This window comes from Eucyclogobius newberryi, unplaced genomic scaffold, assembly GCF_026437365.1.
Source record: "Eucyclogobius newberryi isolate DKJ021-1_F unplaced genomic scaffold, fEucNew1.0.hap1 SCAF_10, whole genome shotgun sequence".
Classification (NCBI taxonomy): domain Eukaryota; kingdom Metazoa; phylum Chordata; class Actinopteri; order Gobiiformes; family Gobiidae; genus Eucyclogobius; species Eucyclogobius newberryi.
Window position 1 is genome coordinate 1,502,688 of NW_027315724.1, and position 21,440 is coordinate 1,524,127.

A 21,440-nucleotide genomic window follows, 5' to 3' on the forward strand; every position below is an offset into this window, starting at 1 on the left:
TCCTGCTGTCACATCCTCTCCAACAGTCTGCCTCCTGCTGCCACATCCTCTCCAACAGTTTGGCTCCTGCTGCCACATCCTCTCCAACAGTCTGCCTCCTGCTGCCACATCCTCTCCAACAGTTTGGCTCCTGCTGCCACATCCTCTCCAACAGTCTGCCTCCTGCTGCCACATCCTCTCCAACAGTTTGGCTCCTGCTGCCACATCCTCTCCAACAGTCTGCCTCCTGCTGCCACATCCTCTCCAACAGTCTGCCTCCTGCTGCCACATCCTCTCCAACAGTTTGGCTCCTGCTGCCACATCCTCTCCAACAGTCTGTCTCCTGCTGTCACATCCTCTCCAACAGTCTGCCTCCTGCTGTCACATCCTCTCCAACAGTCTGCCTCCTGCTGCCACATCCTCTCCAACAGTCTGCCTCCTGCTGCCACATCCTCTCCAACAGTTTGGCTCCTGCTGCCACATCCTCTCCAACAGTCTGCCTCCTGCTGCCACATCCTCTCCAACAGTCTGCCTCCTGCTGCCACATCCTCTCCAACAGTTTGGCTCCTGCTGCCACATCCTCTCCAACAGTTTGGCTCCTGCTGCCACATCCTCTCCAACAGTCTGCCTCCTGCTGCCACATCCTCTCCAACAGTCTGCCTCCTGCTGCCACATCCTCTCCAACAGTTTGGCTCCTGCTGCCACATCCTCTCCAACAGTTTGGCTCCTGCTGCCACATCCTCTCCAACAGTCTGCCTCCTGCTGCCACATCCTCTCCAACAGTCTGCCTCCTGCTGCCACATCCTCTCCAACAGTCTGCCTCCTGCTGCCACATCCTCTCCAACAGTTTGGCTCCTGCTGCCACATCCTCTCCAACAGTTTGGCTCCTGCTGCCACATCCTCTCCAACAGTCTGTCTCCTGCTGCCACATCCTCTCCAACAGTCTGCCTCCTGCTGCCACATCCTCTCCAACAGTCTGCCTCCTGCTGCCACATCCTCTCCAACAGTCTGCCTCCTGCTGCCACATCCTCTCCAACAGTCTGCCTCCTGCTGCCACATCCTCTCCAACAGTCTGTCTCCTGCTGTCACATCCTCTCCAACAGTTTGGCTCCTGCTGCCACATCCTCTCCAACAGTTTGGCTCCTGCTGCCACATCCTCTCCAACAGTCTGTCTCCTGCTGCCACATCCTCTCCAACAGTCTGCCTCCTGCTGCCACATCCTCTCCAACAGTCTGCCTCCTGCTGCCACATCCTCTCCAACAGTCTGCCTCCTGCTGCCACATCCTCTCCAACAGTCTGCCTCCTGCTGCCACATCCTCTCCAACAGTCTGCCTCCTGCTGCCACATCCTCTCCAACAGTCTGTCTCCTGCTGTCACATCCTCTCCAACAGTTTGGCTCCTGCTGCCACATCCTCTCCAACAGTTTGGCTCCTGCTGCCACATCCTCTCCAACAGTCTGTCTCCTGCTGCCACATCCTCTCCAACAGTCTGCCTCCTGCTGCCACATCCTCTCCAACAGTCTGCCTCCTGCTGCCACATCCTCTCCAACAGTCTGTCTTCACTGTGAGTCATGGGCACTTTGACATGGGCTTAGAAAGAAACCAGACACACTTTTCCAACAGAATTCCCTCCATGTGATCCTGTGGTTCTCCAGTGAGATGTACTTTTACTTTCACACTCTTTGTCTGTCAAAACAAGGTTACTTTTTACCCCATTTGTTTTTACTAGGTTTAGTCGAGGTTCTGTCCAGATTAGCAATGAATTCATTGATTTTCCACTTGAAAGTTGTGATTTGTAAAAGCCTTGATGGTCGTCTCAGTCGGGGCTGATGTCCGTCTGCTGTTCAGAAACCAACCAGTTCAAGAAATGAACATATTTGATTTGCACGATGTCGAATCACACACTGCTCACCAGAGTCTGACTGTTGTTGTTGTTGTTGTTGTTTTATGGCGGTTGGCATCCAATTGTTGCATTACCGCCAGACTTTATTCCTCAGACTGTTCTCTGCTGCTTTTACAGACCTTCACTGCCTGGTGCAACTCTCACCTCCGAAAGATGGGCGTGCAGATCGAGAACATCGAGGAGGACTTCAGAGACGGCCTGAAGCTCATGCTGCTGCTGGAGGTCATCTCAGGTCAGTGTGTGGTGGACCTGGTGTGTGTGGGTCACTGGAGGTCATCTCAGGTCAGTGTGTGGTGGACCTGGTGTGTGTGGGTCACTGGAGGTCATCTCAGGTCAGTGTGTGGTGGACCTGGTGTGTGTGGGTCACTGGAGGTCATCTCAGGTCAGTGTGTGGTGGACCTGGTGTGTGTGGGTCACTGGAGGTCATCTCAGGTCAGTGTGTGGTGGACCTGGTGTGTGTGGGTCACTGGAGGTCATCTTAGGTCAGTGTGTGGTGGACCTGGTGTGTGTGGGTCACTGGAGGTCATCTCAGGTCAGTGTGTGGTGGACCTGGTGTGTGTGGGTCACTGGAGGTCATCTCAGGTCAGTGTGTGGTGGACCTGGTGTGTGTGGGTCACTGGAGGTCATCTTAGGTCAGTGTGTGGTGGACCTGGTGTGTGTGGGTCACTGGAGGTCATATCAGGTCAGTGTGTGGTGGACCTGGTGTGTGTGGGTCACTGGAGGTCATCTCAGGTCAGTGTGTGGTGGACCTGGTGTGTGTGGGTCACTGGAGGTCATCTCAGGTCAGTGTGTGGTGGACCTGGTGTGTGTGGGTCACTGGAGGTCATCTCAGGTCAGTGTGTGGTAGACCTGGTGTGTGTGGGTCACTGGAGGTCATATCAGGCCAGTGTGTGGTGGACCTGGTGTGTGTGGGTCACTGGAGGTCATCTCAGGTCAGTGTGTGGTGGACCTGGTGTGTGTGGGTCACTGGAGGTCATCTCAGGTCAGTGTGTGGTGGACCTGGTGTGTGTGGGTCACTGGAGGTCATATCAGGTCAGTGTGTGGTGGACCTGGTGTGTGTGGGTCACTGGAGGTCATCTTAGGTCAGTGTGTGGTGGACCTGGTGTGTGTGGGTCACTGGAGGTCATATCAGGCCAGTGTGTGGTGGACCTGGTGTGTGTGGGTCACTGGAGGTCATCTCAGGTCAGTGTGTGGTAGACCTGGTGTGTGTGGGTCACTGGAGGTCATATCAGGCCAGTGTGTGGTGGACCTGGTGTGTGTGGGTCACTGGAGGTCATCTCAGGTCAGTGTGTGGTGGACCTGGTGTGTGTGGGTCACTGGAGGTCATCTCAGGTCAGTGTGTGGTGGACCTGGTGTGTGTGGGTCACTGGAGGTCATCTCAGGTCAGTGTGTGGTGGACCTGGTGTGTGTGGGTCACTGGAGGTCATCTCAGGTCAGTGTGTGGTGGACCTGGTGTGTGTGGGTCACTGGAGGTCATCTTAGGTCAGTGTGTGGTGGACCTGGTGTGTGTGGGTCACTGGAGGTCATATCAGGTCAGTGTGTGGTGGACCTGGTGTGTGTGGGTCACTGGAGGTCATCTTAGGTCAGTGTGTGGTGGACCTGGTGTGTGTGGGTCACTGGAGGTCATATCAGGTCAGTGTGTGGTGGACCTGGTGTGTGTGGGTCACTGGAGGTCATCTCAGGTCAGTGTGTGGTAGACCTGGTGTGTGTGGGTCACTGGAGGTCATCTCAGGTCAGTGTGTGGTGGACCTGGTGTGTGTGGGTCACTGGAGGTCATCTTAGGTCAGTGTGTGGTGGACCTGGTGTGTGTGGGTCACTGGAGGTCATATCAGGTCAGTGTGTGGTGGACCTGGTGTGTGTGGGTCACTGGAGGTCATCTCAGGTCAGTGTGTGGTGGACCTGGTGTGTGTGGGTCACTGGAGGTCATCTCAGGTCAGTGTGTGGTGGACCTGGTGTGTGTGGGTCACTGGAGGTCATATCAGGTCAGTGTGTGGTGGACCTGGTGTGTGTGGGTCACTGGAGGTCATCTCAGGTCAGTGTGTGGTGGACCTGGTGTGTGTGGGTCACTGGAGGTCATCTCAGGTCAGTGTGTGGTGGACCTGGTGTGTGTGGGTCACTGGAGGTCATCTCAGGTCAGTGTGTGGTGGACCTGGTGTGTGTGGGTCACTGGAGGTCATCTCAGGTCAGTGTGTGGTGGACCTGGTGTGTGTGGGTCACTGGAGGTCATCTTAGGTCAGTGTGTGGTGGACCTGGTGTGTGTGGGTCACTGGAGGTCATCTCAGGTCAGTGTGTGGTGGACCTGGTGTGTGTGGGTCACTGGAGGTCATATCAGGTCAGTGTGTGGTGGACCTGGTGTGTGTGGGTCACTGGAGGTCATCTCAGGTCAGTGTGTGGTGGACCTGGTGTGTGTGGGTCACTCATGAACTGTGGGAGTGGACATCATATTGTCTTTTGAACCCAATCACTGCAGCAGTTAAGCCTTCTTATTTGCACACTCACATGCACTGAACACACACTCGCACACACACTCACATGCACTGAACACACACTCGCACACACACTCACATGCACTGAACACACACTCGCACACACACTCACATGCACTGAACACACACTCGCACACACACTCACATGCACTGAACACACACTCGCACACACTCACATGCACTGAACACACACTCGCACACACACTCACATGCACTGAACACACACTCGCACACACACTCACATGCACTGAACACACACTCGCACACACACTCACATGCACTGAACACACACTCGCACACACACTCACATGCACTGAACACACACTCGCACACACTCACATGCACTGAACACACACTCGCACACACACTCACATGCACTGAACACACACTCGCACACACACTCACATGCACTGAACACACACTCGCACACACTCACATGCACTGAACACACACTCGCACACACACTCACATGCACTGAACACACACTCGCACACACACTCACATGCACTGAACACACACTCGCACACACACTCACATGCACTGAACACACACTCGCACACACACTCACATGCACTGAACACACACTCGCACACACTCACATGCACTGAACACACACTCGCACACACTCACAATCGAACGCACACACGCACTGAACGCACACACGCACTGAACGCACACACGCACTCTCGCATCTCGCACACTCTGAGGTTAATATATAATGCTCACATGCTCCAAATATTGATAGAGTGAATATTCTTTAACATTTTGAAGGCAGATGACCACATTGTTAAAACGAAAAGATGATATTTCTTGGTTGAATGAAATGATATTGTATATAATTATGAGCTGGAACTTTTGTACAACTGATTAAAGAGCAGAATTTGAATGTCAGTGTTTGGCTCTTCCATCCTCTTCATCTCTTCATCCTCTTCATCTCTTCTTCTCTGACAGGAGAGCGGTTAGCGAAGCCTGAGAGAGGCAAAATGAGAGTCCACTTCGTCAGCAACGTCAACAAAGCCCTGGACTTCATCGCCAGCAAAGGAGTGAAGCTGGTGTCCATCGGAGCCGAGGGTAAGTTACTGTGTCTGGCTGTAGCTGGGGTGTGAAGGAACGTGTCATGAAGGCTGCAAGGGTTAAAGGAGACCTCCGGGGTTAAAGGAGACCTCCGGGGTTAAAGGAGACCTCCGGGGTTAAAGGAGACCTCCGGGGTTAAAGGAGACCTCCGGGGTTAAAGGAGACCTCCGGGGTTAAAGGAGACCTCCGGGGTTAAAGGAGACCTCCGGGGTTAAAGGAGACCTCCGGGGTTAAAAGAGACCTCCGGGGTTAAAAGAGACCTCCGGGGTTAAAAGAGACCTCCGGGGTTAAAAGAGACCTCCGGGGTTAAAGGAGACCTCCGGGGTTAAAAGAGACCTCCGGGGTTAAAAGAGACCTCCGGGGTTAAAAGAGACCTCCGGGGTTAAAAGAGACCTCCGGGGTTAAAAGAGACCTCCGGGGTTAAAAGAGACCTCCGGGGTTAAAAGAGACCTCCGGGGTTAAAAGAGACCTCCGGGGTTAAAAGAGACCTCCGGGGTTAAAAGAAGACCGTGTCTTAGCTTAGTTCCATAAGATGTACATCAACAGTTCCACCACATCTGTGAGGAGCTCAGGAGGAGAAAACTGAGACATGGGTTCTCTTTCCCCGCGACTCTTCTAGTGACTTTAGAAGTTAAAAAACATGTGCTCAGAACACCAGGAGAAGCAGAGGTGCTCCTCAGAACACCAGGAGAAGCAGAGGTGCTCCTCAGAACACCGGGAGAAGCAGAGGTGCTCCTCAGAACACCGGGAGAAGCAGAGGTGCTCCTCAGAACACCAGGAGAAGCAGAGGTGCTCCTCAGAACACCAGGAGAAGCAGAGGTGCTCCTCAGAACACCAGGAGAAGGAGAGGTGCTCCTCACAACACCAGGAGGAGCAGAGGTGCTCCTCAGAACACCAGGAGAAGCAGAGGTGCTCCTCAGAACACCGGGAGAAGCAGAGGTGCTCCTCATTTTCATAAATACATAATATAGGGTTGATCGATATCTGGAGAGGGATGAATCCAATATACACATAAGATCTATTCTAGAATAGACTGTTGACTGACTAAGATGTGTCCTAAATGACCGAGGCAGACGTGGGTCCAATAGATCGAAGTGATGGAGCTCCTGTTTACATCACTGGATCTGGAACAAACAAAAAACACACTTAATGCTCGTCGTCTCAATGACCCACAGTTTGGAGAACTGAAGACAAAGGACATCGGTTAAATGTCTCCACCAATTCTCTGGGATGCAGCTGAGGCAGTTTTGAGGGGCAGTGTCATTGCTGTTACCAAAAAGAAATATAGGAAGAAAAAATGTAACTATTTACAGAACAAACTAAAGCTGACCTAAACCTGCTGTAAACAAGGATCCTCAAATGCTACAGGAAACTTAAAAGGCGAGGGCGAGATTAATGACCTGACATGAGAAAATGAATGCGGTTTAAAATGCACAGAATTATTATCTTGGAAGCTTTGAAAACAGACAGAAAAAATATGTTTAAAATACGAGATGGGCAATTAAGATAATATATGAAAATGAATCTTCAATAGCGTTTTTATTATTTAATGTAGGGTCACCAAATTCACAGCACTTATCAATAATTGAAATATAAATACCTTTTATTGACTTGTTGCACTGCCCACCACAAATATAGCATGTAAATACATACATTGTTGTTGATAAAGTTATATTATTCTTTGTTTGTGCCTCTTTTAAGGAGTCACTATGTGCCCTTTTTGTAGGAGGTTTTGAAATCCCACTACGTCCTTCTGAAATCCCACTACGTCCTTCTGAAATCCCACTACGTCCTTCTGAAATCCCACTACGTCCTTCTGAAATCCCACTACGTCCTTCTGAAATCCCACTACGTCCTTCTGAAATCCCACTACGTCCTTCTGAAATCCCACTACGTCCTTCTGAAATCCCACTACGTCCTTCTGAAATCCCACTAAGTCCTTCTGAAATCCCACTACGTCCTTCTGAAATCCCACTATGTCCTTCTGAAATCCCACTAAGTCCTTTTGAAATCCCACTACGTCCTTCTGAAATCCCACTAAGTCCTTTTGAAATCCCACTACGTCCTTTTGAAATCCCACTACGTCCTTTTGAAATCCCACTACGTCCTTTTGAAATCCCACTACGTCCTTTTGAAATCCCACTACGTCCTTTTGAAATCCCACTACGTCCTTTTGAAATCCCACTACGTCCTTTTGAAATCCCACTACGTCCTTTTGAAATCCCACTACGTCCTTTTGAAATCCCACTACGTCCTTCTGAAATCCCACTACGTCCTTTTGAAATCCTACTACGTCCTTTTGAAATCCCACTACGTCCTTCTGAAATCCCACCACGCCCTTCTGAAATCCCACCACGCCCTTCTGAAATCCCACCACGCCCTTCTGAAATCCCACCACGCCCTTCTGAAATCCTGGGGGAAACACTGCACATCTCCAGGAGTTTGACAGGTTCACCTCGGAGTGGTATAAGGCTCTAAAAGACACACTTACTCCTTTTTGCTTTTATGAACTTTTAACTGGCACTTCAAAAAGCTCAGTCCCCTCAGAGTTGAAGGAAGCATCATATTCCTGAGATCAAAGGAAGGGAAGGACCGACACAACATAAGATGATCTTTACACAGAATGAATCCAATACAAATGAGTCTTGACACTGAAAAATCTTCTGATTCTGTTAGTTGGGGTTATTTATTTATTGACATCTCTCCTGCTAAGGTTCATGTATATTAAATAAATAAACTAACACAATGATTTTGTAAAACCGCTTTCATGATCTTTGGTAAGGATTATTTCCTGTGAGTTTGGGTCCTTCATCTCAGCCCTTGTCTTTTTAATTTCCTGTTGCATTTGCAGATCCTTGTTTTCTGCACGTTTAGATTCAACAGCTTTAGTTTGTTCTGTAGATTGTTGATCCTTTTTTTCCTTTTTGGTTGAGGCGACGGCAATGACACTGCCCCTCAAAACTGCCTTAGCTGCATCCCAGAGAATGGAAGGAGAAACTTCACCTTTGTCGGTTTCCTCTACATAAGTCCCAATGTCCTTTGTCATCTTTTTCACAAACTATGGGTCATTGAGTCGACGAGCATTTAATCTCCAAAGTGTGTTTTTTGTTTCTGTTCCAGATCTACAGAGATGCGCATGATCACTTAAATCTGTTGTTCCTCCTTTGTGTGCCTCTGTCATTTAGGACACATCTTTGTTGAGATATCAATTGAATGTCCAGATAAACCCTATATTATGTATTTATAAAATGTATTATTTATAGATTTACCAGTACTTTGTGAGCTTGAGACATATATGTCGGCTGAACATGAAAGTTCCAGTCTCTGCCACAGACAAATCAGAACCACAACTTCAGTACGTAAAGTGAGAGCGCCTCCTGGTGGAGCAAATACATTTATCAAGGTAAACATGAATAGTTCCTTTTGACCAGTACAAATCTGCCATCTTTATCTTTGTGTTCAAAACTCTGTTCAAAGGCTTGATCAATATGGCCACGTCCCTCTTATGTTTGTATACTAAGATTCAGTTGTAGTCATCTGGACTTTTTTAAGAAAAACGTTTCGACACTCATCCGAGAGTCATTCTCAATCTGCGAATCAAGACCTGGAACTCAGATATTTATCCTACTCTGAATAGGACCTGCCCACCAGGACCTCCTGATAAAGGGTGTTTTTGGTTTCACCAGAAACTAACCCTCTTTGTTACTATCAAACTAGCCTCTTTGTTTACTATCAGCCCTTCAGTGGGTTATCAGCCTCCTATTGTAGCTTAGCTCACTCTCTCTCTCCTCCCTTAGGACTTGATTAGCATCCAAATGCCCTGGGCGTTGACCTCTCCAGGGGATCAAAACTAATATAAACGACCAGAAGGTTGAATCTTAAACCACCATTTCTGTTTAAAGAGGGATTTTCTTTTTGAACAAAGATTGCCTCTTTAAAGCTTTCAAACCATCTTTTCTTCTGCTCAGAATCTTCACCTCACTGTCTTTGAGTGATTAGAGGCTGCTGCAGATGCACGGCGCTCTGTGGTCCTGAACTCGTGTCTGACGTGCTGATAAAGCCTCTTGTGAAGTGGCTGTTCAGTCTCATCTGCATACCTCCTATTTAAACGTTTTGTTTCTCCTAAAAAGAGTCTAGATGAAACAACTGATCTTTTTCTACAATGGAATACTCCTGGACCAATGAGGGATTACACTGACAGAATCAGATAGTTTATTACCATTGTCAATGAACATAATTCATAAACATAGGAACTTGCCTTGGTGATTAATCTCTATATTCCATAAACATTAAAAGATGCTTTTCGTAATTTTTCAGGTGCCATTGTATTAACATAAACCATGTTGAAATCATTCTTGTAAGTCTACTTTTGTTACACAGCTCTATGGTCAAACAACACACAAGCAACCTGCAAAGAGCCCACAGACTGATCCAAAAAGAGATCAGAGGGAAAAACACACAAGGCGGCCATTTTCTTGTTTAAACTTGACATGTATTTTAATCTAGGGTTATCTGATTGTCGCCAAACTAACAAATCATCAGGACAAATACACGGTCAAAAGTTTCTAAATGATTTACATAAGTTTACATAACAAGCACTTAAAGGTGCAATTTTGAAACCACAAAAATGCTCGTAAATTTGTCAAACATGGTTAACAAACGAATATATGATATTATTATGCAAATTATGCATTATCTTTAAAAAATTTAAAAAGTGCAACGTTACAAGGTAACAAACAATACATCTTTTTTTGTCAGAATTGTGAATTCAATTCTTCTGAATTCAATTGTTGGCTGATGCAGAAAGTGAAGCTTTGAGGAGCCTGGATACACAACAATGCACAGTATTTGAGACCATAATGTGTCAAAGATGAGTGACCAATGGGGAGTTTGTTTCTTTTCTTTAGAAATTGTGGATGGAAATGCAAAGATGACTCTGGGAATGATCTGGACCATCATTCTCCGGTTTGCTATCCAGGACATCTCTGTGGAAGGTACACGCTCCACCTATGGTCACATCATCTAACCCGGAAGTGTCTCTACAAATGTGATGTGCGTTTGCAGAGACCTCAGCCAAAGAGGGGCTTCTTCTGTGGTGCCAGAGGAAGACCGCGCCCTACAAGAACGTCAATGTGCAGAACTTCCACATCAGGTTAGGGCAGTGCTTCTCAATAGGTTTCTGGTGTGCCCCTTAGAGACCGGGCACACTGAGGCAGGGGCGTGGGACCGGGCACACTGAGACATGGGCGCGGGACCGGGCACACTGAGACATGGCCGCGGGACGACCGGGCACACTGAGGCATGGCCGCGTGACGACCGGGCACACTGAGGCATGGCCGCGGGATGACCGGGCACACTGAGGCATGGGCGCGGGACGACCGGGCACACTGAGGCATGGCCGCGGGACGACCGGGCACACTGAGGCATGGCCGCGGGACGACCGGGCACACTGAGGCAGGGGCGCGGGACGACCGGGCACACTGAGGCAGGGGCGCGGGACCGGGCACACTGAGACATGGCCGCGGGACGACCGGGCACACTGAGGCATGGCCGCGGGATGACCGGGCACACTGAGGCATGGCCGCGGGATGACCGGGCACACTGAGGCATGGCCGCGGGACGACCGGGCACACTGAGGCATGGCCGCGGGACGACCGGGCACACTGAGGCATGGGCGCGGGACGACCGGGCACACTGAGGCATGGCCGCGGGATGACCGGGCACACTGAGGCATGGGCGCGGGACGACCGGGCACACTGAGGCATGGGCGCGGGACGACCGGGCACACTGAGGCATGGGCGCGGGACGACCGGGCACACTGAGGCAGGGGCGCGGGACGACCGGGCACACTGAGGCAGGGGCGCGGGACCGGGCACACTGAGACATGGCCGCGGGACGACCGGGCACACTGAGGCATGGCCGCGGGACGACCGGGCACACTGAGGCATGGCCGCGGGACGACCGGGCACACTGAGGCATGGCCGCGGGACGACCGGGCACACTGAGGCATGGCCGCGTGACGATCGGGCACACTGAGACATGGGCGCGGGACCGGGCACACTGAGACATGGCCGCGGGACGACCGGGCACACTGAGGCATGGCCGCGTGACGATCGGGCACACTGAGGCATGGCCGCGGGATGACCGGGCACACTGAGGCATGGGCGCGGGACGACCGGGCACACTGAGGCATGGCCGCGGGACGACCGGGCACACTGAGGCATGGCCGCGGGACGACCGGGCACACTGAGGCATGGGCGCGGGACGACCGGGCACACTGAGGCAGGGGCGCGGGACGACCGGGCACACTGAGGCAGGGGCGCGGGACGACCGGGCACACTGAGGCAGGGGCGCGGGACCGGGCACACTGAGACATGGCCGCGGGACGACCGGGCACACTGAGACATGGCCGCGGGACGACCGGGCACACTGAGGCATGGCCGCGGGACGACCGGGCACACTGAGGCATGGCCGCGGGACGACCGGGCACACTGAGGCATGGGCGCGGGACGACCGGGCACACTGAGGCATGGCCGCGGGACGACCGGGCACACTGAGGCATGGCCGCGGGACGACCGGGCACACTGAGGCATGGGCGCGGGACGACCGGGCACACTGAGGCAGGGGCGCGGGACGACCGGGCACACTGAGGCAGGGGCGCGGGACCGGGCACACTGAGACATGGCCGCGGGACGACCGGGCACACTGAGGCATGGCCGCGGGACGACCGGGCACACTGAGGCATGGGCGCGGGACGACCGGGCACACTGAGGCATGGGCGCGGGACGACCGGGCACACTAAGGCATGGCCGCGGGACGACCGGGCACACTGAGGCATGGGCGCGGGACGACCGGGCACACTGAGGCATGGGCGCGGGACGACCGGGCACACTGAGGCAGGGGCGCGGGACGACCGGGCACACTGAGGCAGGGGCGCGGGACCGGGCACACTGAGACATGGCCGCGGGACGACCGGGCACACTGAGGCATGGCCGCGGGACGACCGGGCACACTGAGGCATGGCCGCGGGACGACCGGGCACACTGAGGCATGGCCGCGGGACGACCGGGCACACTGAGGCAGGGGCGCGGGACGACCGGGCACACTGAGGCAGGGGCGCGGGACGACCGGGCACACTGAGGCAGGGGCGCGGGACCGGGCACACTGAGGCAGGGGCGCGGGACGGCCGGGCACGCTGAGGCAGGGGCGCGGGACGGCCGGGCACGCTGAGGCAGGGGCGCGGGACGGCCGGGCACGCTGAGGCAGGGGCGCGGGACGACCGGGCACGCTGAGGCAGGGGCGCGGGACGACCGGGCACGCTGAGGCAGGGGCGCGGGACGACCGGGCACGCTGAGGCAGGGGCGCGGGACGACCGGGCACGCTGAGGCGACCGGGCACGCTGAGGCGACCGGGCACGCTGAGGCGACCGGGCACGCTGAGGCGACCGGGCACACTGAGGCAGGGGCGATTTTATTCAAGAACATTGATATAATTTCATGATCAGATCACGAGTTGTAACGTGCCTTTTGTGACAGCTGGAAGGACGGCCTGGCATTCAACGCTCTGATCCACCGCCACAGACCTGAGCTCATCGACTATGACAAACTGAGAAAGGTTCTTTTTCATATTTACTGAATATAATCAAATATCCCAATCCAAAAGTGACATCTCTAAGATATCAGCCTGTGTCTGGCTTTTGCAGGACGATCCTTTGACCAACCTCAACAACGCCTTTGATGTGGCAGAGAAGTACCTGGACATTCCAAAGATGTTGGACGCAGAGGGTAAGCTGAGGATCCCTCTGGGTCTAATTCTGCTGTGCCACGCCCCAATGTGGCACTAACGCCTTTCACACAGGCGTGTGTGTGTGTGTGTGTGTGTGTGTGTGTGTGTGTGTGTGTGTGTGTGTGTGCGTTAGCGCACGTGCGTGTTGTGTGTGCGCGTGTGCGTGTCGCGTGTGCGTTAGCGTGTCGTGTGTGCGTTAGCGTGTCGTGTGTACGTGTGTGCGTTAGCGTGTTGTGTGTGCGTTAGCGTGTTGTGTGTGCGTTAGCGTGTTGTGTGTGCGTTAGCGTGTTGTGTGCGTGTGCGTTAGCATGTTGTGTGCGTTAGCGTGTTGTATGCGTTAGCGTGTGCGTTAGCGTGTTGTGTACGTGTGCGTTAGCGTGTTGTGTGTGCGGTGTTGTGTGCGTTAGCGTGTTGTGTGCGTTAGCGTGTGCGTTAGCGTGTTGTGTACGTGTGCGTTAGCGTGTTGTGTGTGCGGTGTTGTGTGCGTTAGCGTGTTGTGTGCGTTAGCGTGTGCGTTAGCGTGTTGTGTGCGTTAGCGTGTGCGTTAGCGTGTTGTGTGCGTTAGCGTGTGCGTTAGCGTGTTGTGTGCGTTAGCGTGTTGTGTACGTGTTCGTTAGCGTGTGTGTGCGCGCGGGCGTGTAGTGTGTGTGTGCGCGCGGGCGTGTAGTGTGTCATAACCCTCCCTCCACATGTTGTAGACATTGTCAACACGGCCCGTCCTGATGAAAAGGCCATCATGACTTATGTGTCCAGTTTCTACCATGCTTTCTCTGGAGCTCAGAAGGTACCACAGCGCCCTCTACTGCCCTGCTGCTGCCAGCTCTGTCTCTGTCCAGCATGGCCTCCTTTTCAGCGCTGCTTTTACCTGGGGAACCACATTGCAGTGAGGGGCCTCAAACACACAAAATATGGTGCTCATTATATCATAAATAATGATGATTTGGGCAGTTATTAGGGACACGTAACGTTTGGTCTGTGGAAGGAATAAAATGACTCTACAATACAAACATGAGTGATTGTGTTGTTTGTGGCCCTTCCTCTGCTCTGTGACTGGGGCCCCTCTCTGCCCTGGTGCGGGGGCCGCTTTGTTAACCTGACCTCTCTTCTGTTTCCTCTGCTGCGGCTGTAGACATCGTGGGTACGCTGCGGCCCGATGAAAAAGCCATTATGACCTATGTGTCGAGCTTCTATCACGCATTCTCTGGTGCTCAGAAGGTGAGCCCTGCAATGCTTTCACTTCCACTGCGTACCTCAGGGGCCCCGCACCTCAGGGGCCCCGCACGTCAGATCCATATTAAAGGACACATACTATGCTAAAAAATACCTTTTTGAGCTTTTAACCATGTTTAACTTATCAAAAACATTCCTGGTATATTTTGCTTCATTCACACCAGTTTAATGAATCCTGGTTAGAAAATGTTCTCCCCTCCGAGCGTCAAAAACACTTCGTTCTAAATTTTCCCAGTGTGTGAAATTTTCTCGATCAGTGACGTGGCTCTGGGAATCTTCTGCACCACAAATCCCAGACTCATCATGATAACTACAGCTACTTTGCTACATCGCTCTGTGGTGTTCCTCATTATGTAATCCCCTCTGCTGCCAGCAGGTGGAGCCCATACCTCAGAGATATTGTTTTTTTTCTTCTGAAACACAAGATGCCAAACTAAAAGTTCTCAAAAGCATGTTTAAAGGCAAATAATAGAAATAATGCATAGTATTTGTCCTTAAAATGAAACATTCTGAGCTCAAAGTGTATTTATGATTTGTAGAGATAAATCCTTTAGTGCTGGTTCAAGCAGAGCGTGTCGTGCATCAAACACGGGTTTATTCAGTGAAATTTGAATTCAACATCTTTAGATGTTGATGTGACTTAATAATGATATGTTACCATGGATACAGTGCCACGCTTGAATAGGTTCAGGCTCAAACTACACATGAACATCATGTCTTAATGGAGTAGACTCTTTGTTAGATGTCCTTCATGTGATGAGTATTATCTATTATATTTATATTTATATTAGTATATAAGTATGTATCATTTTCTTTTTGTACAATAAAAGTGTAGATTATCATTGTACAAAGCTGTAGTCTCATGAGGTTGGAATTCCGCTGGAGCTGAAAGTCTAGGCTGTGTTCACGTTCTTCATATGGGACTGTAATGCACAAACGTATGATCCTCAAACATTTAACCCTCTCAGTATTTGTTCACTTAACTTTTGATCTTAATCTTGACAACAATCCCGTCTTTGGGGTTGAATAATGGAAGCAGGCTCTGAAGTACTCGTGCTGGTACTGGGCCCGTCTCCCTCAAACCAAACCTGGCACAGGGATCTCAAGCATAAACCAGGTCAAACTCAACCCATAAGGATTATAGAGTCATGATGTCACGTGAACACATCCTTTTCCATTATTCTTTCTTTCTGGATATTTTGAAGCTTTCCTTGGCTCAAACAATGTGGACAGAAAAATCCAAACTTCATTTAATTTTCCCAGTTTTTGGTGTAAATCTTTGTGGGTTTTGGAGATTTACACCAGGACGCTCGGGAAATGACTGTTTTGTCCTGAATGTGAGTGGTCACCTTTTTAAACTTTGAACAACCTTTCTGATTCTAGTGGCAGTTTAGTGTCAAATCCAGAAGATGTGGGACAACTGCACAACAGCAAAGTAACTGGAGCCTGAGCGGGTGCATGCACTTCAGTGTGACCCACCCCACTAACCCTGACGGCATGAGCTCCCATCACATGTGCTTTTAGGCTAGGACGGTTCTGCACTGACCACACTCAGTTTACTGCATGTGTGCTGTGTGAAACTGCAGTACAAAGTAGATGCTTTTATGGTGTGATGATACAAACACAGGAAAAAAGATAAAGAATTGGCTTATAAAAGGTGGCTTGCTCACAGCAGCTGACTGGAGGTGGGCTCTCTTAACTTGACTTGTTTCTGATAGGCTGAGACTGCTGCCAATCGCATTTGCAAAGTGCTGGCCGTTAATCAAGACAATGAGCGATTGATGGAGGACTACGAGAAGCTTGCCAGTCAAGTGAGTAAAAGTATCTGTGGTACCCTGAACAGCTGCATGGTGGCTAAGCTCTGGTGTGTGTGCAGCTCCTGGAGTGGATCCGTCGCACCATCCCGTGGCTGGAGAACCGCGCCCCGGAGAAGACCATGGCTGAGATGCAGCAGAAACTGGAGGACTTCAGGGACTATCGCCGCGTGCACAAACCGCCCAAGGTCTGCTGCAGTGTGTGAAAGACATGTCCCGGGAGCGTAGTGTGTGTCCCCCATGCATAGACCATGAGAGGGACTCGTATCATTACAGACTGAGCAGGACAAGGGGGGGGGGGGAGGGGGGGGGGGGGGCACAAGAGCCCTATGGTCATTAAAATGCATAAATCCTGTAGTAAACAGTGACGCAGGTGAATGAGACGCTCTAGTTCTGAGTGAAAACCCAGAGTCGAAATATTGAAACACGGCACCTCAAGAATGTTTTTATACAGCGGCAAAAGGAGCTTTGACCATAACAATGTCAACGTTAGAAAAAAGTAAAAAATTAAATTATGACTTTAACTCTACAAACTCAGGAATTAGAGGGCGTGTCTCAGTCCACGACTTGTGTGCTTGTCCTCCACGTCTCAAGTCTCCAGATGAGGACGCATCAGAGGAGTCTGTGCTTGGCTCACTATATTTCCCACAATGCACTTCATTTAGCGGCTGATCGCCCTCCAGCGGGCAGGGTTTACACAGCCCACAGGAGGACAAATATCCCAGTTCAGACTAGATCCACAGGTTAAGACTGACTCTTGGATGAGAGTGGAAATGTGTCGATACAACTGAGTGTGTGAAGGGTGTGTGTGTGTGACGGGTGTGTGTGTGTGACGGGTGTGTGTGTGTGAAGGGTGTGTGTGTGTGACGGGTGTGTGTGTGTGAAGGGTGTGTGTGTGTGTGTGTGTGTGTGTGTGTGACGGGTGTGTGTGTGAAGGGTGTGTGTGTGTGACGGGTGTGTGTGTGTGAAGGGGGTGTGTGTGTGTGTGTGTGTGTGTGTGACGGGTGTGTGTGTGACGGGTGTGTGTGTGAAGGGTGTGTGTGTGTGACGGGTGTGTGTGTGTGAAGGGTGTGTGTGTGTGAAGGGGGTGTGTGTGTGTGTGTGTGTGTGAAGGGTGTGTGTGTGTGTGTGTGTGTGTGTGTGTGTGTGAAGGGTGTGTGTGTGTGTGTGTGTGTGTGTGAAGGGTGTGTGTGTGTGTGTGTGTGTGTGTGTGTGTGTGTGTGAAGGGTGTGTGTGTGTGTGTGTGTGTGTGTGAAGGGTGTGTGTGTGTGTGTGTGTGTGTGTGTGTGTGTGAAGGGTGTGTGTGTGTGACGGGTGTGTGTGTGTGAAGGGTGTGTGTGTGTGAAGGGTGTGTGTGTGTGTGTGTGTGTGTGTGTGTGTGTGAGAAGGGTGTGTGTGTGTGAAGGGTGTGTGTGTGTGTGTGTGTGTGTGTGTGTGTGACGGGTGTGTGTGTGTGTGTGACGGGTGTGTGTGTGTGACGGGTGTGTGTGTGTGACGGGTGTGTGTGTGTGACGGGTGTGTGTGTGTGTGACGGGTGTGTGTGTGTGTGTGAAGGGTGTGTGTGTGTGTGAAGGGTGTGTGTGTGTGTGAAGGGTGTGTGTGTGTGTGTGTGAGACGGGTGTGTGTGTGTGTGTGTGAGACGGGGGTGTGTGTGTGTGTGTGAGACGGGGGTGTGTGTGTGTGTGAGACGTGTGTGTGTGAGACGTGTGTGTGTGAAGGGTGTGTGTGTGTGAAGGGTGTGTGTGTGAAGGGTGTGTGTGTGTGAAGGGTGTGTGTGTGTGTGACGGGTGTGTGTGTGTGACGGGTGTGTGTGTGTGACGGGTGTGTGTGTGTGACGGGTGTGTGTGACGGGTGTGTGTGAAGGGTGTGTGTGTGTGTGTGAGACGGGTGTGTGTGTGTGACGGGTGTGTGTGTGTGTGACGGGTGTGTGTGTGTGAGACGGGTGTGTGTGTGTGTGTGTGTGTGTGAGACGGGGGTGTGTGTGTGTGTGAGAGACGGGTGTGTGTGTTTGTGTGTGAGACGGGTGTGTGTGTTTGACAGTTGTGTGTGTGTCCTCAGGTCCAGGAGAAATGCCAGCTGGAGATCAGCTTCAACACTCTGCAGACCAAGCTGCGGCTCAGTAACAGACCGGCCTTCATGCCATCAGAGGGGCGCATGGTGTCTGTACGTATCACACTCACATCACATGACACAGAGGGGCGCATGGTGTCTGTACGTATCACACTCACATCACATGACACAGAGGGGCGCATGGTGTCTGTACGTATCACACTCACATCACATGACACAGAGGGGCGCATGGTGTCTGTACGTATCACACTCACATCACATGACACAGAGGGGCGCATGGTGTCTGTACGTATCACACTCACATCACATGACACAGAGGGGCGCATGGTGTCTGTACGTATCACACTCACATCACATGACACAGAGGGGCGCATGGTGTCTGTACGTATCACACTCACATCACATGACACAGAGGGGCGCATGGTGTCTGTACGTATCACACTCACATCACATGACACAGAGGGGCGCATGGTGTCTGTACGTATCACACTCACATCACATGACACAGAGGGGCGCATGGTGTCTGTACGTATCACACTCACATCACATGACACAGAGGGGCGCATGGTGTCTGTACGTATCACACTCACATCACATGACACAGAGGGGCGCATGGTGTCTGTACGTATCACACTCACATCACATGACACAGAGGGGCGCATGGTGTCTGTACGTATCACACTCACATCACATGACACAGAGGGGCGCATGGTGTCTGTACGTATCACACTCACATCACATGACACAGAGGGGCGCATGGTGTCTGTACGTATCACACTCACATCACATGACACAGAGGGGCGCATGGTGTCTGTACGTATCACACTCACATCACATGACACAGAGGGGCGCATGGTGTCTGTACGTATCACACTCACATCACATGACACAGAGGGGCGCATGGTGTCTGTACGTATCACACTCACATCACATGACACAGAGGGGCGCATGGTGTCTGTACGTATCACACTCACATCACATGACACAGAGGGGCGCATGGTGTCTGTACGTATCACACTCACATCACATGACACAGAGGGGCGCATGGTGTCTGTACGTATCACACTCACATCACATGACACAGAGGGGCGCATGGTGTCTGTACGTATCACACTCACATCACATGACACAGAGGGGCGCATGGTGTCTGTACGTATCACACTCACATCACATGACACAGAGGGGCGCATGGTGTCTGTACGTATCACACTCACATCACATGACACAGAGGGGCGCATGGTGTCTGTACGTATCACACTCACATCACATGACACAGAGGGGCGCATGGTGTCTGTACGTATCACACTCACATCACATGACACAGAGGGGCGCATGGTGTCTGTACGTATCACACTCACATCACATGACACAGAGGGGCGCATGGTGTCTGTACGTATCACACTCACATCACATGACACAGAGGGGCGCATGGTGTCTGTACGTATCACACTCACATCACATGACACAGAGGGAGGAAGTAAAGGATATAGGCAAAAAACAAAAGATCTTTATAAAAACTATGGCTCAAGCTGGTCAACATAAAAGTCCTAAAAAATTGTACAAATTTGTCCATTTTCAATGAAGTTTGAACTGTAGTTTTTCCATTTGCCTGATGTCTGTTCCTATGTCAGTCCCGTCCTTGATCATTGGTGATGTTTGTGTCGTTCATTTTTTTGTGATGGCCTTTTCTCTGCCGTCAAGAGTGCCGTACTTTTGGGGCTTGTACTTGTACATGTACAAGTACATGTCCACGCTGTGACATACTTTTACAGTTTGAAAGTCATTTTTTAAAATGTCTTTGTTCTTAATGCCATGTTAAACATTAGATTTCGGGGATGTTCACTTTCTGTGCAACTTGTTGCTTATATTTTATTTTTGTCAAAATCTAGATCAGTTTCAACCATTTTGTTGAAAATGACCAGTTCAGACTCTTATCAAGATTATGTCAAGATTGATCTTAGTTTTCACATTAGTAACTCTTGACTGGTCGACTACAGGTATGTAGTGGTCATCAGACTCTACAGTATTTCTTTAGATTAAATAATCAGTGCAACCGAGACTCAAACGTGGATCAGTCCATTTTATATTTTCTTGGTTTAAAAAATAAATAAATCATTACCTTTAAATCATATTCAAAAACTCAAGTCAAAGCCACAGCATCTGAAAGTGTCCCCTGTGTGAGCAGGACATCAATGGGGCGTGGCAGACTCTGGAGGGGGCGGAGAAAGGATACGAAGAGTGGCTGCTAAATGAGATCCGCCGCCTGGAACGGCTCGACCATCTGGCAGAGAAATTTCGGCAAAAAGCAGCTATTCACGAGTCCTGGACTAACGGTAAGACCACAGCAAGCTCCCGTTACTCGCTCCCGTTACTCGCTCCCGTTACTCGCCCCCGTTACTCGCTCCCGTTACTCGCCCCCGTTACTCGTCCCCGTTACTCGCTCCCGTTACTCGCTCCCGTTACTCGCCCCAGTTACTCGCTCCCCGTTATTCGCCCCCGTTACTCGCCCCCGTTACTCGCTCCCCGTTACTCGCTCCCCGTTACTCGCCCCCGTTACTCGCCCCCGTTACTCGCCCCCGTTACTCGCCCCCGTTACTCGCTCCCGTTACTCGCTCCCCGTTACTCGCTCCCCGTTATTCGCCCCCGTTACTCGCCCCCGTTACTCGCTCCCCGTTATTCGCCCCCGTTACTCGCCCCAGTTACTCGCTCCCCGTTATTCGCCCTCGTTACTCGCCCCCGTTACTCGCCCCCGTTACTCGCCCCCGTTACTCGCCCCCGTTACTCGCTCCCCGTTACTCGCCCCCGTTACTCGCTCCCCGTTACTCGCTAAAGGTTACTCGCCCCCGTTACTCGCCCCCGTTACTCGCTCCCCGTTACTCGCCCCCGTTACTCGCCCCCGTTACTCGCCCCCGTTACTCGCTCCCCGTTACTCGCCCCCGTTACTCGCTCCCCGTTACTCGCCCCCGTTACTCGCCCCCGTTACTCGCTCCCCGTTACTCGCTCCCGTTACTCGCCCCCGTTACTCGCCCCCGTTACTCGCCCCCGTTACTCGCTCCCCGTTACTCGCCCCCGTTACTCGCTCCCCGTTACTCGCCCCCGT

The 21,440-nt window shown here is 51.6% G+C and overlaps 1 protein-coding gene across 7 annotated transcripts in view; it reads left to right on the forward strand.

Annotated features, from left to right (window-relative positions):
* The window catches only part of actn4 (actinin, alpha 4), a 55,964-nt gene that overhangs the window by 21,200 nt on the left and 13,324 nt on the right, over positions 1-21,440 (forward strand). For 3 of the 7 annotated variants that reach the window (XM_072459872.1, XM_072459867.1, XM_072459869.1), the window contains exons 2-12: positions 1,999-2,113; positions 5,319-5,438; positions 10,349-10,435; positions 10,506-10,593; positions 12,977-13,055; positions 13,144-13,225; positions 13,925-14,010; positions 16,175-16,267; positions 16,333-16,458; positions 18,329-18,433; positions 20,526-20,673. In XM_072459872.1, the coding sequence (XP_072315973.1) occupies positions 1,999-2,113; positions 5,319-5,438; positions 10,349-10,435; positions 10,506-10,593; positions 12,977-13,055; positions 13,144-13,225; positions 13,925-14,010; positions 16,175-16,267; positions 16,333-16,458; positions 18,329-18,433; positions 20,526-20,673 (1,129 nt within the window). Of the gene's footprint in view, positions 1-1,998; positions 2,114-4,244; positions 4,264-5,318; positions 5,439-10,348; positions 10,436-10,505; positions 10,594-12,976; positions 13,056-13,143; positions 13,226-13,924; positions 14,011-14,355; positions 14,442-16,174; positions 16,268-16,332; positions 16,459-18,328; positions 18,434-20,525; positions 20,674-21,440 lie in introns of those variants that run through there. The other 4 variants (XM_072459873.1, XM_072459868.1, XM_072459870.1 and 1 more) reach the window with 2 other exon arrangements.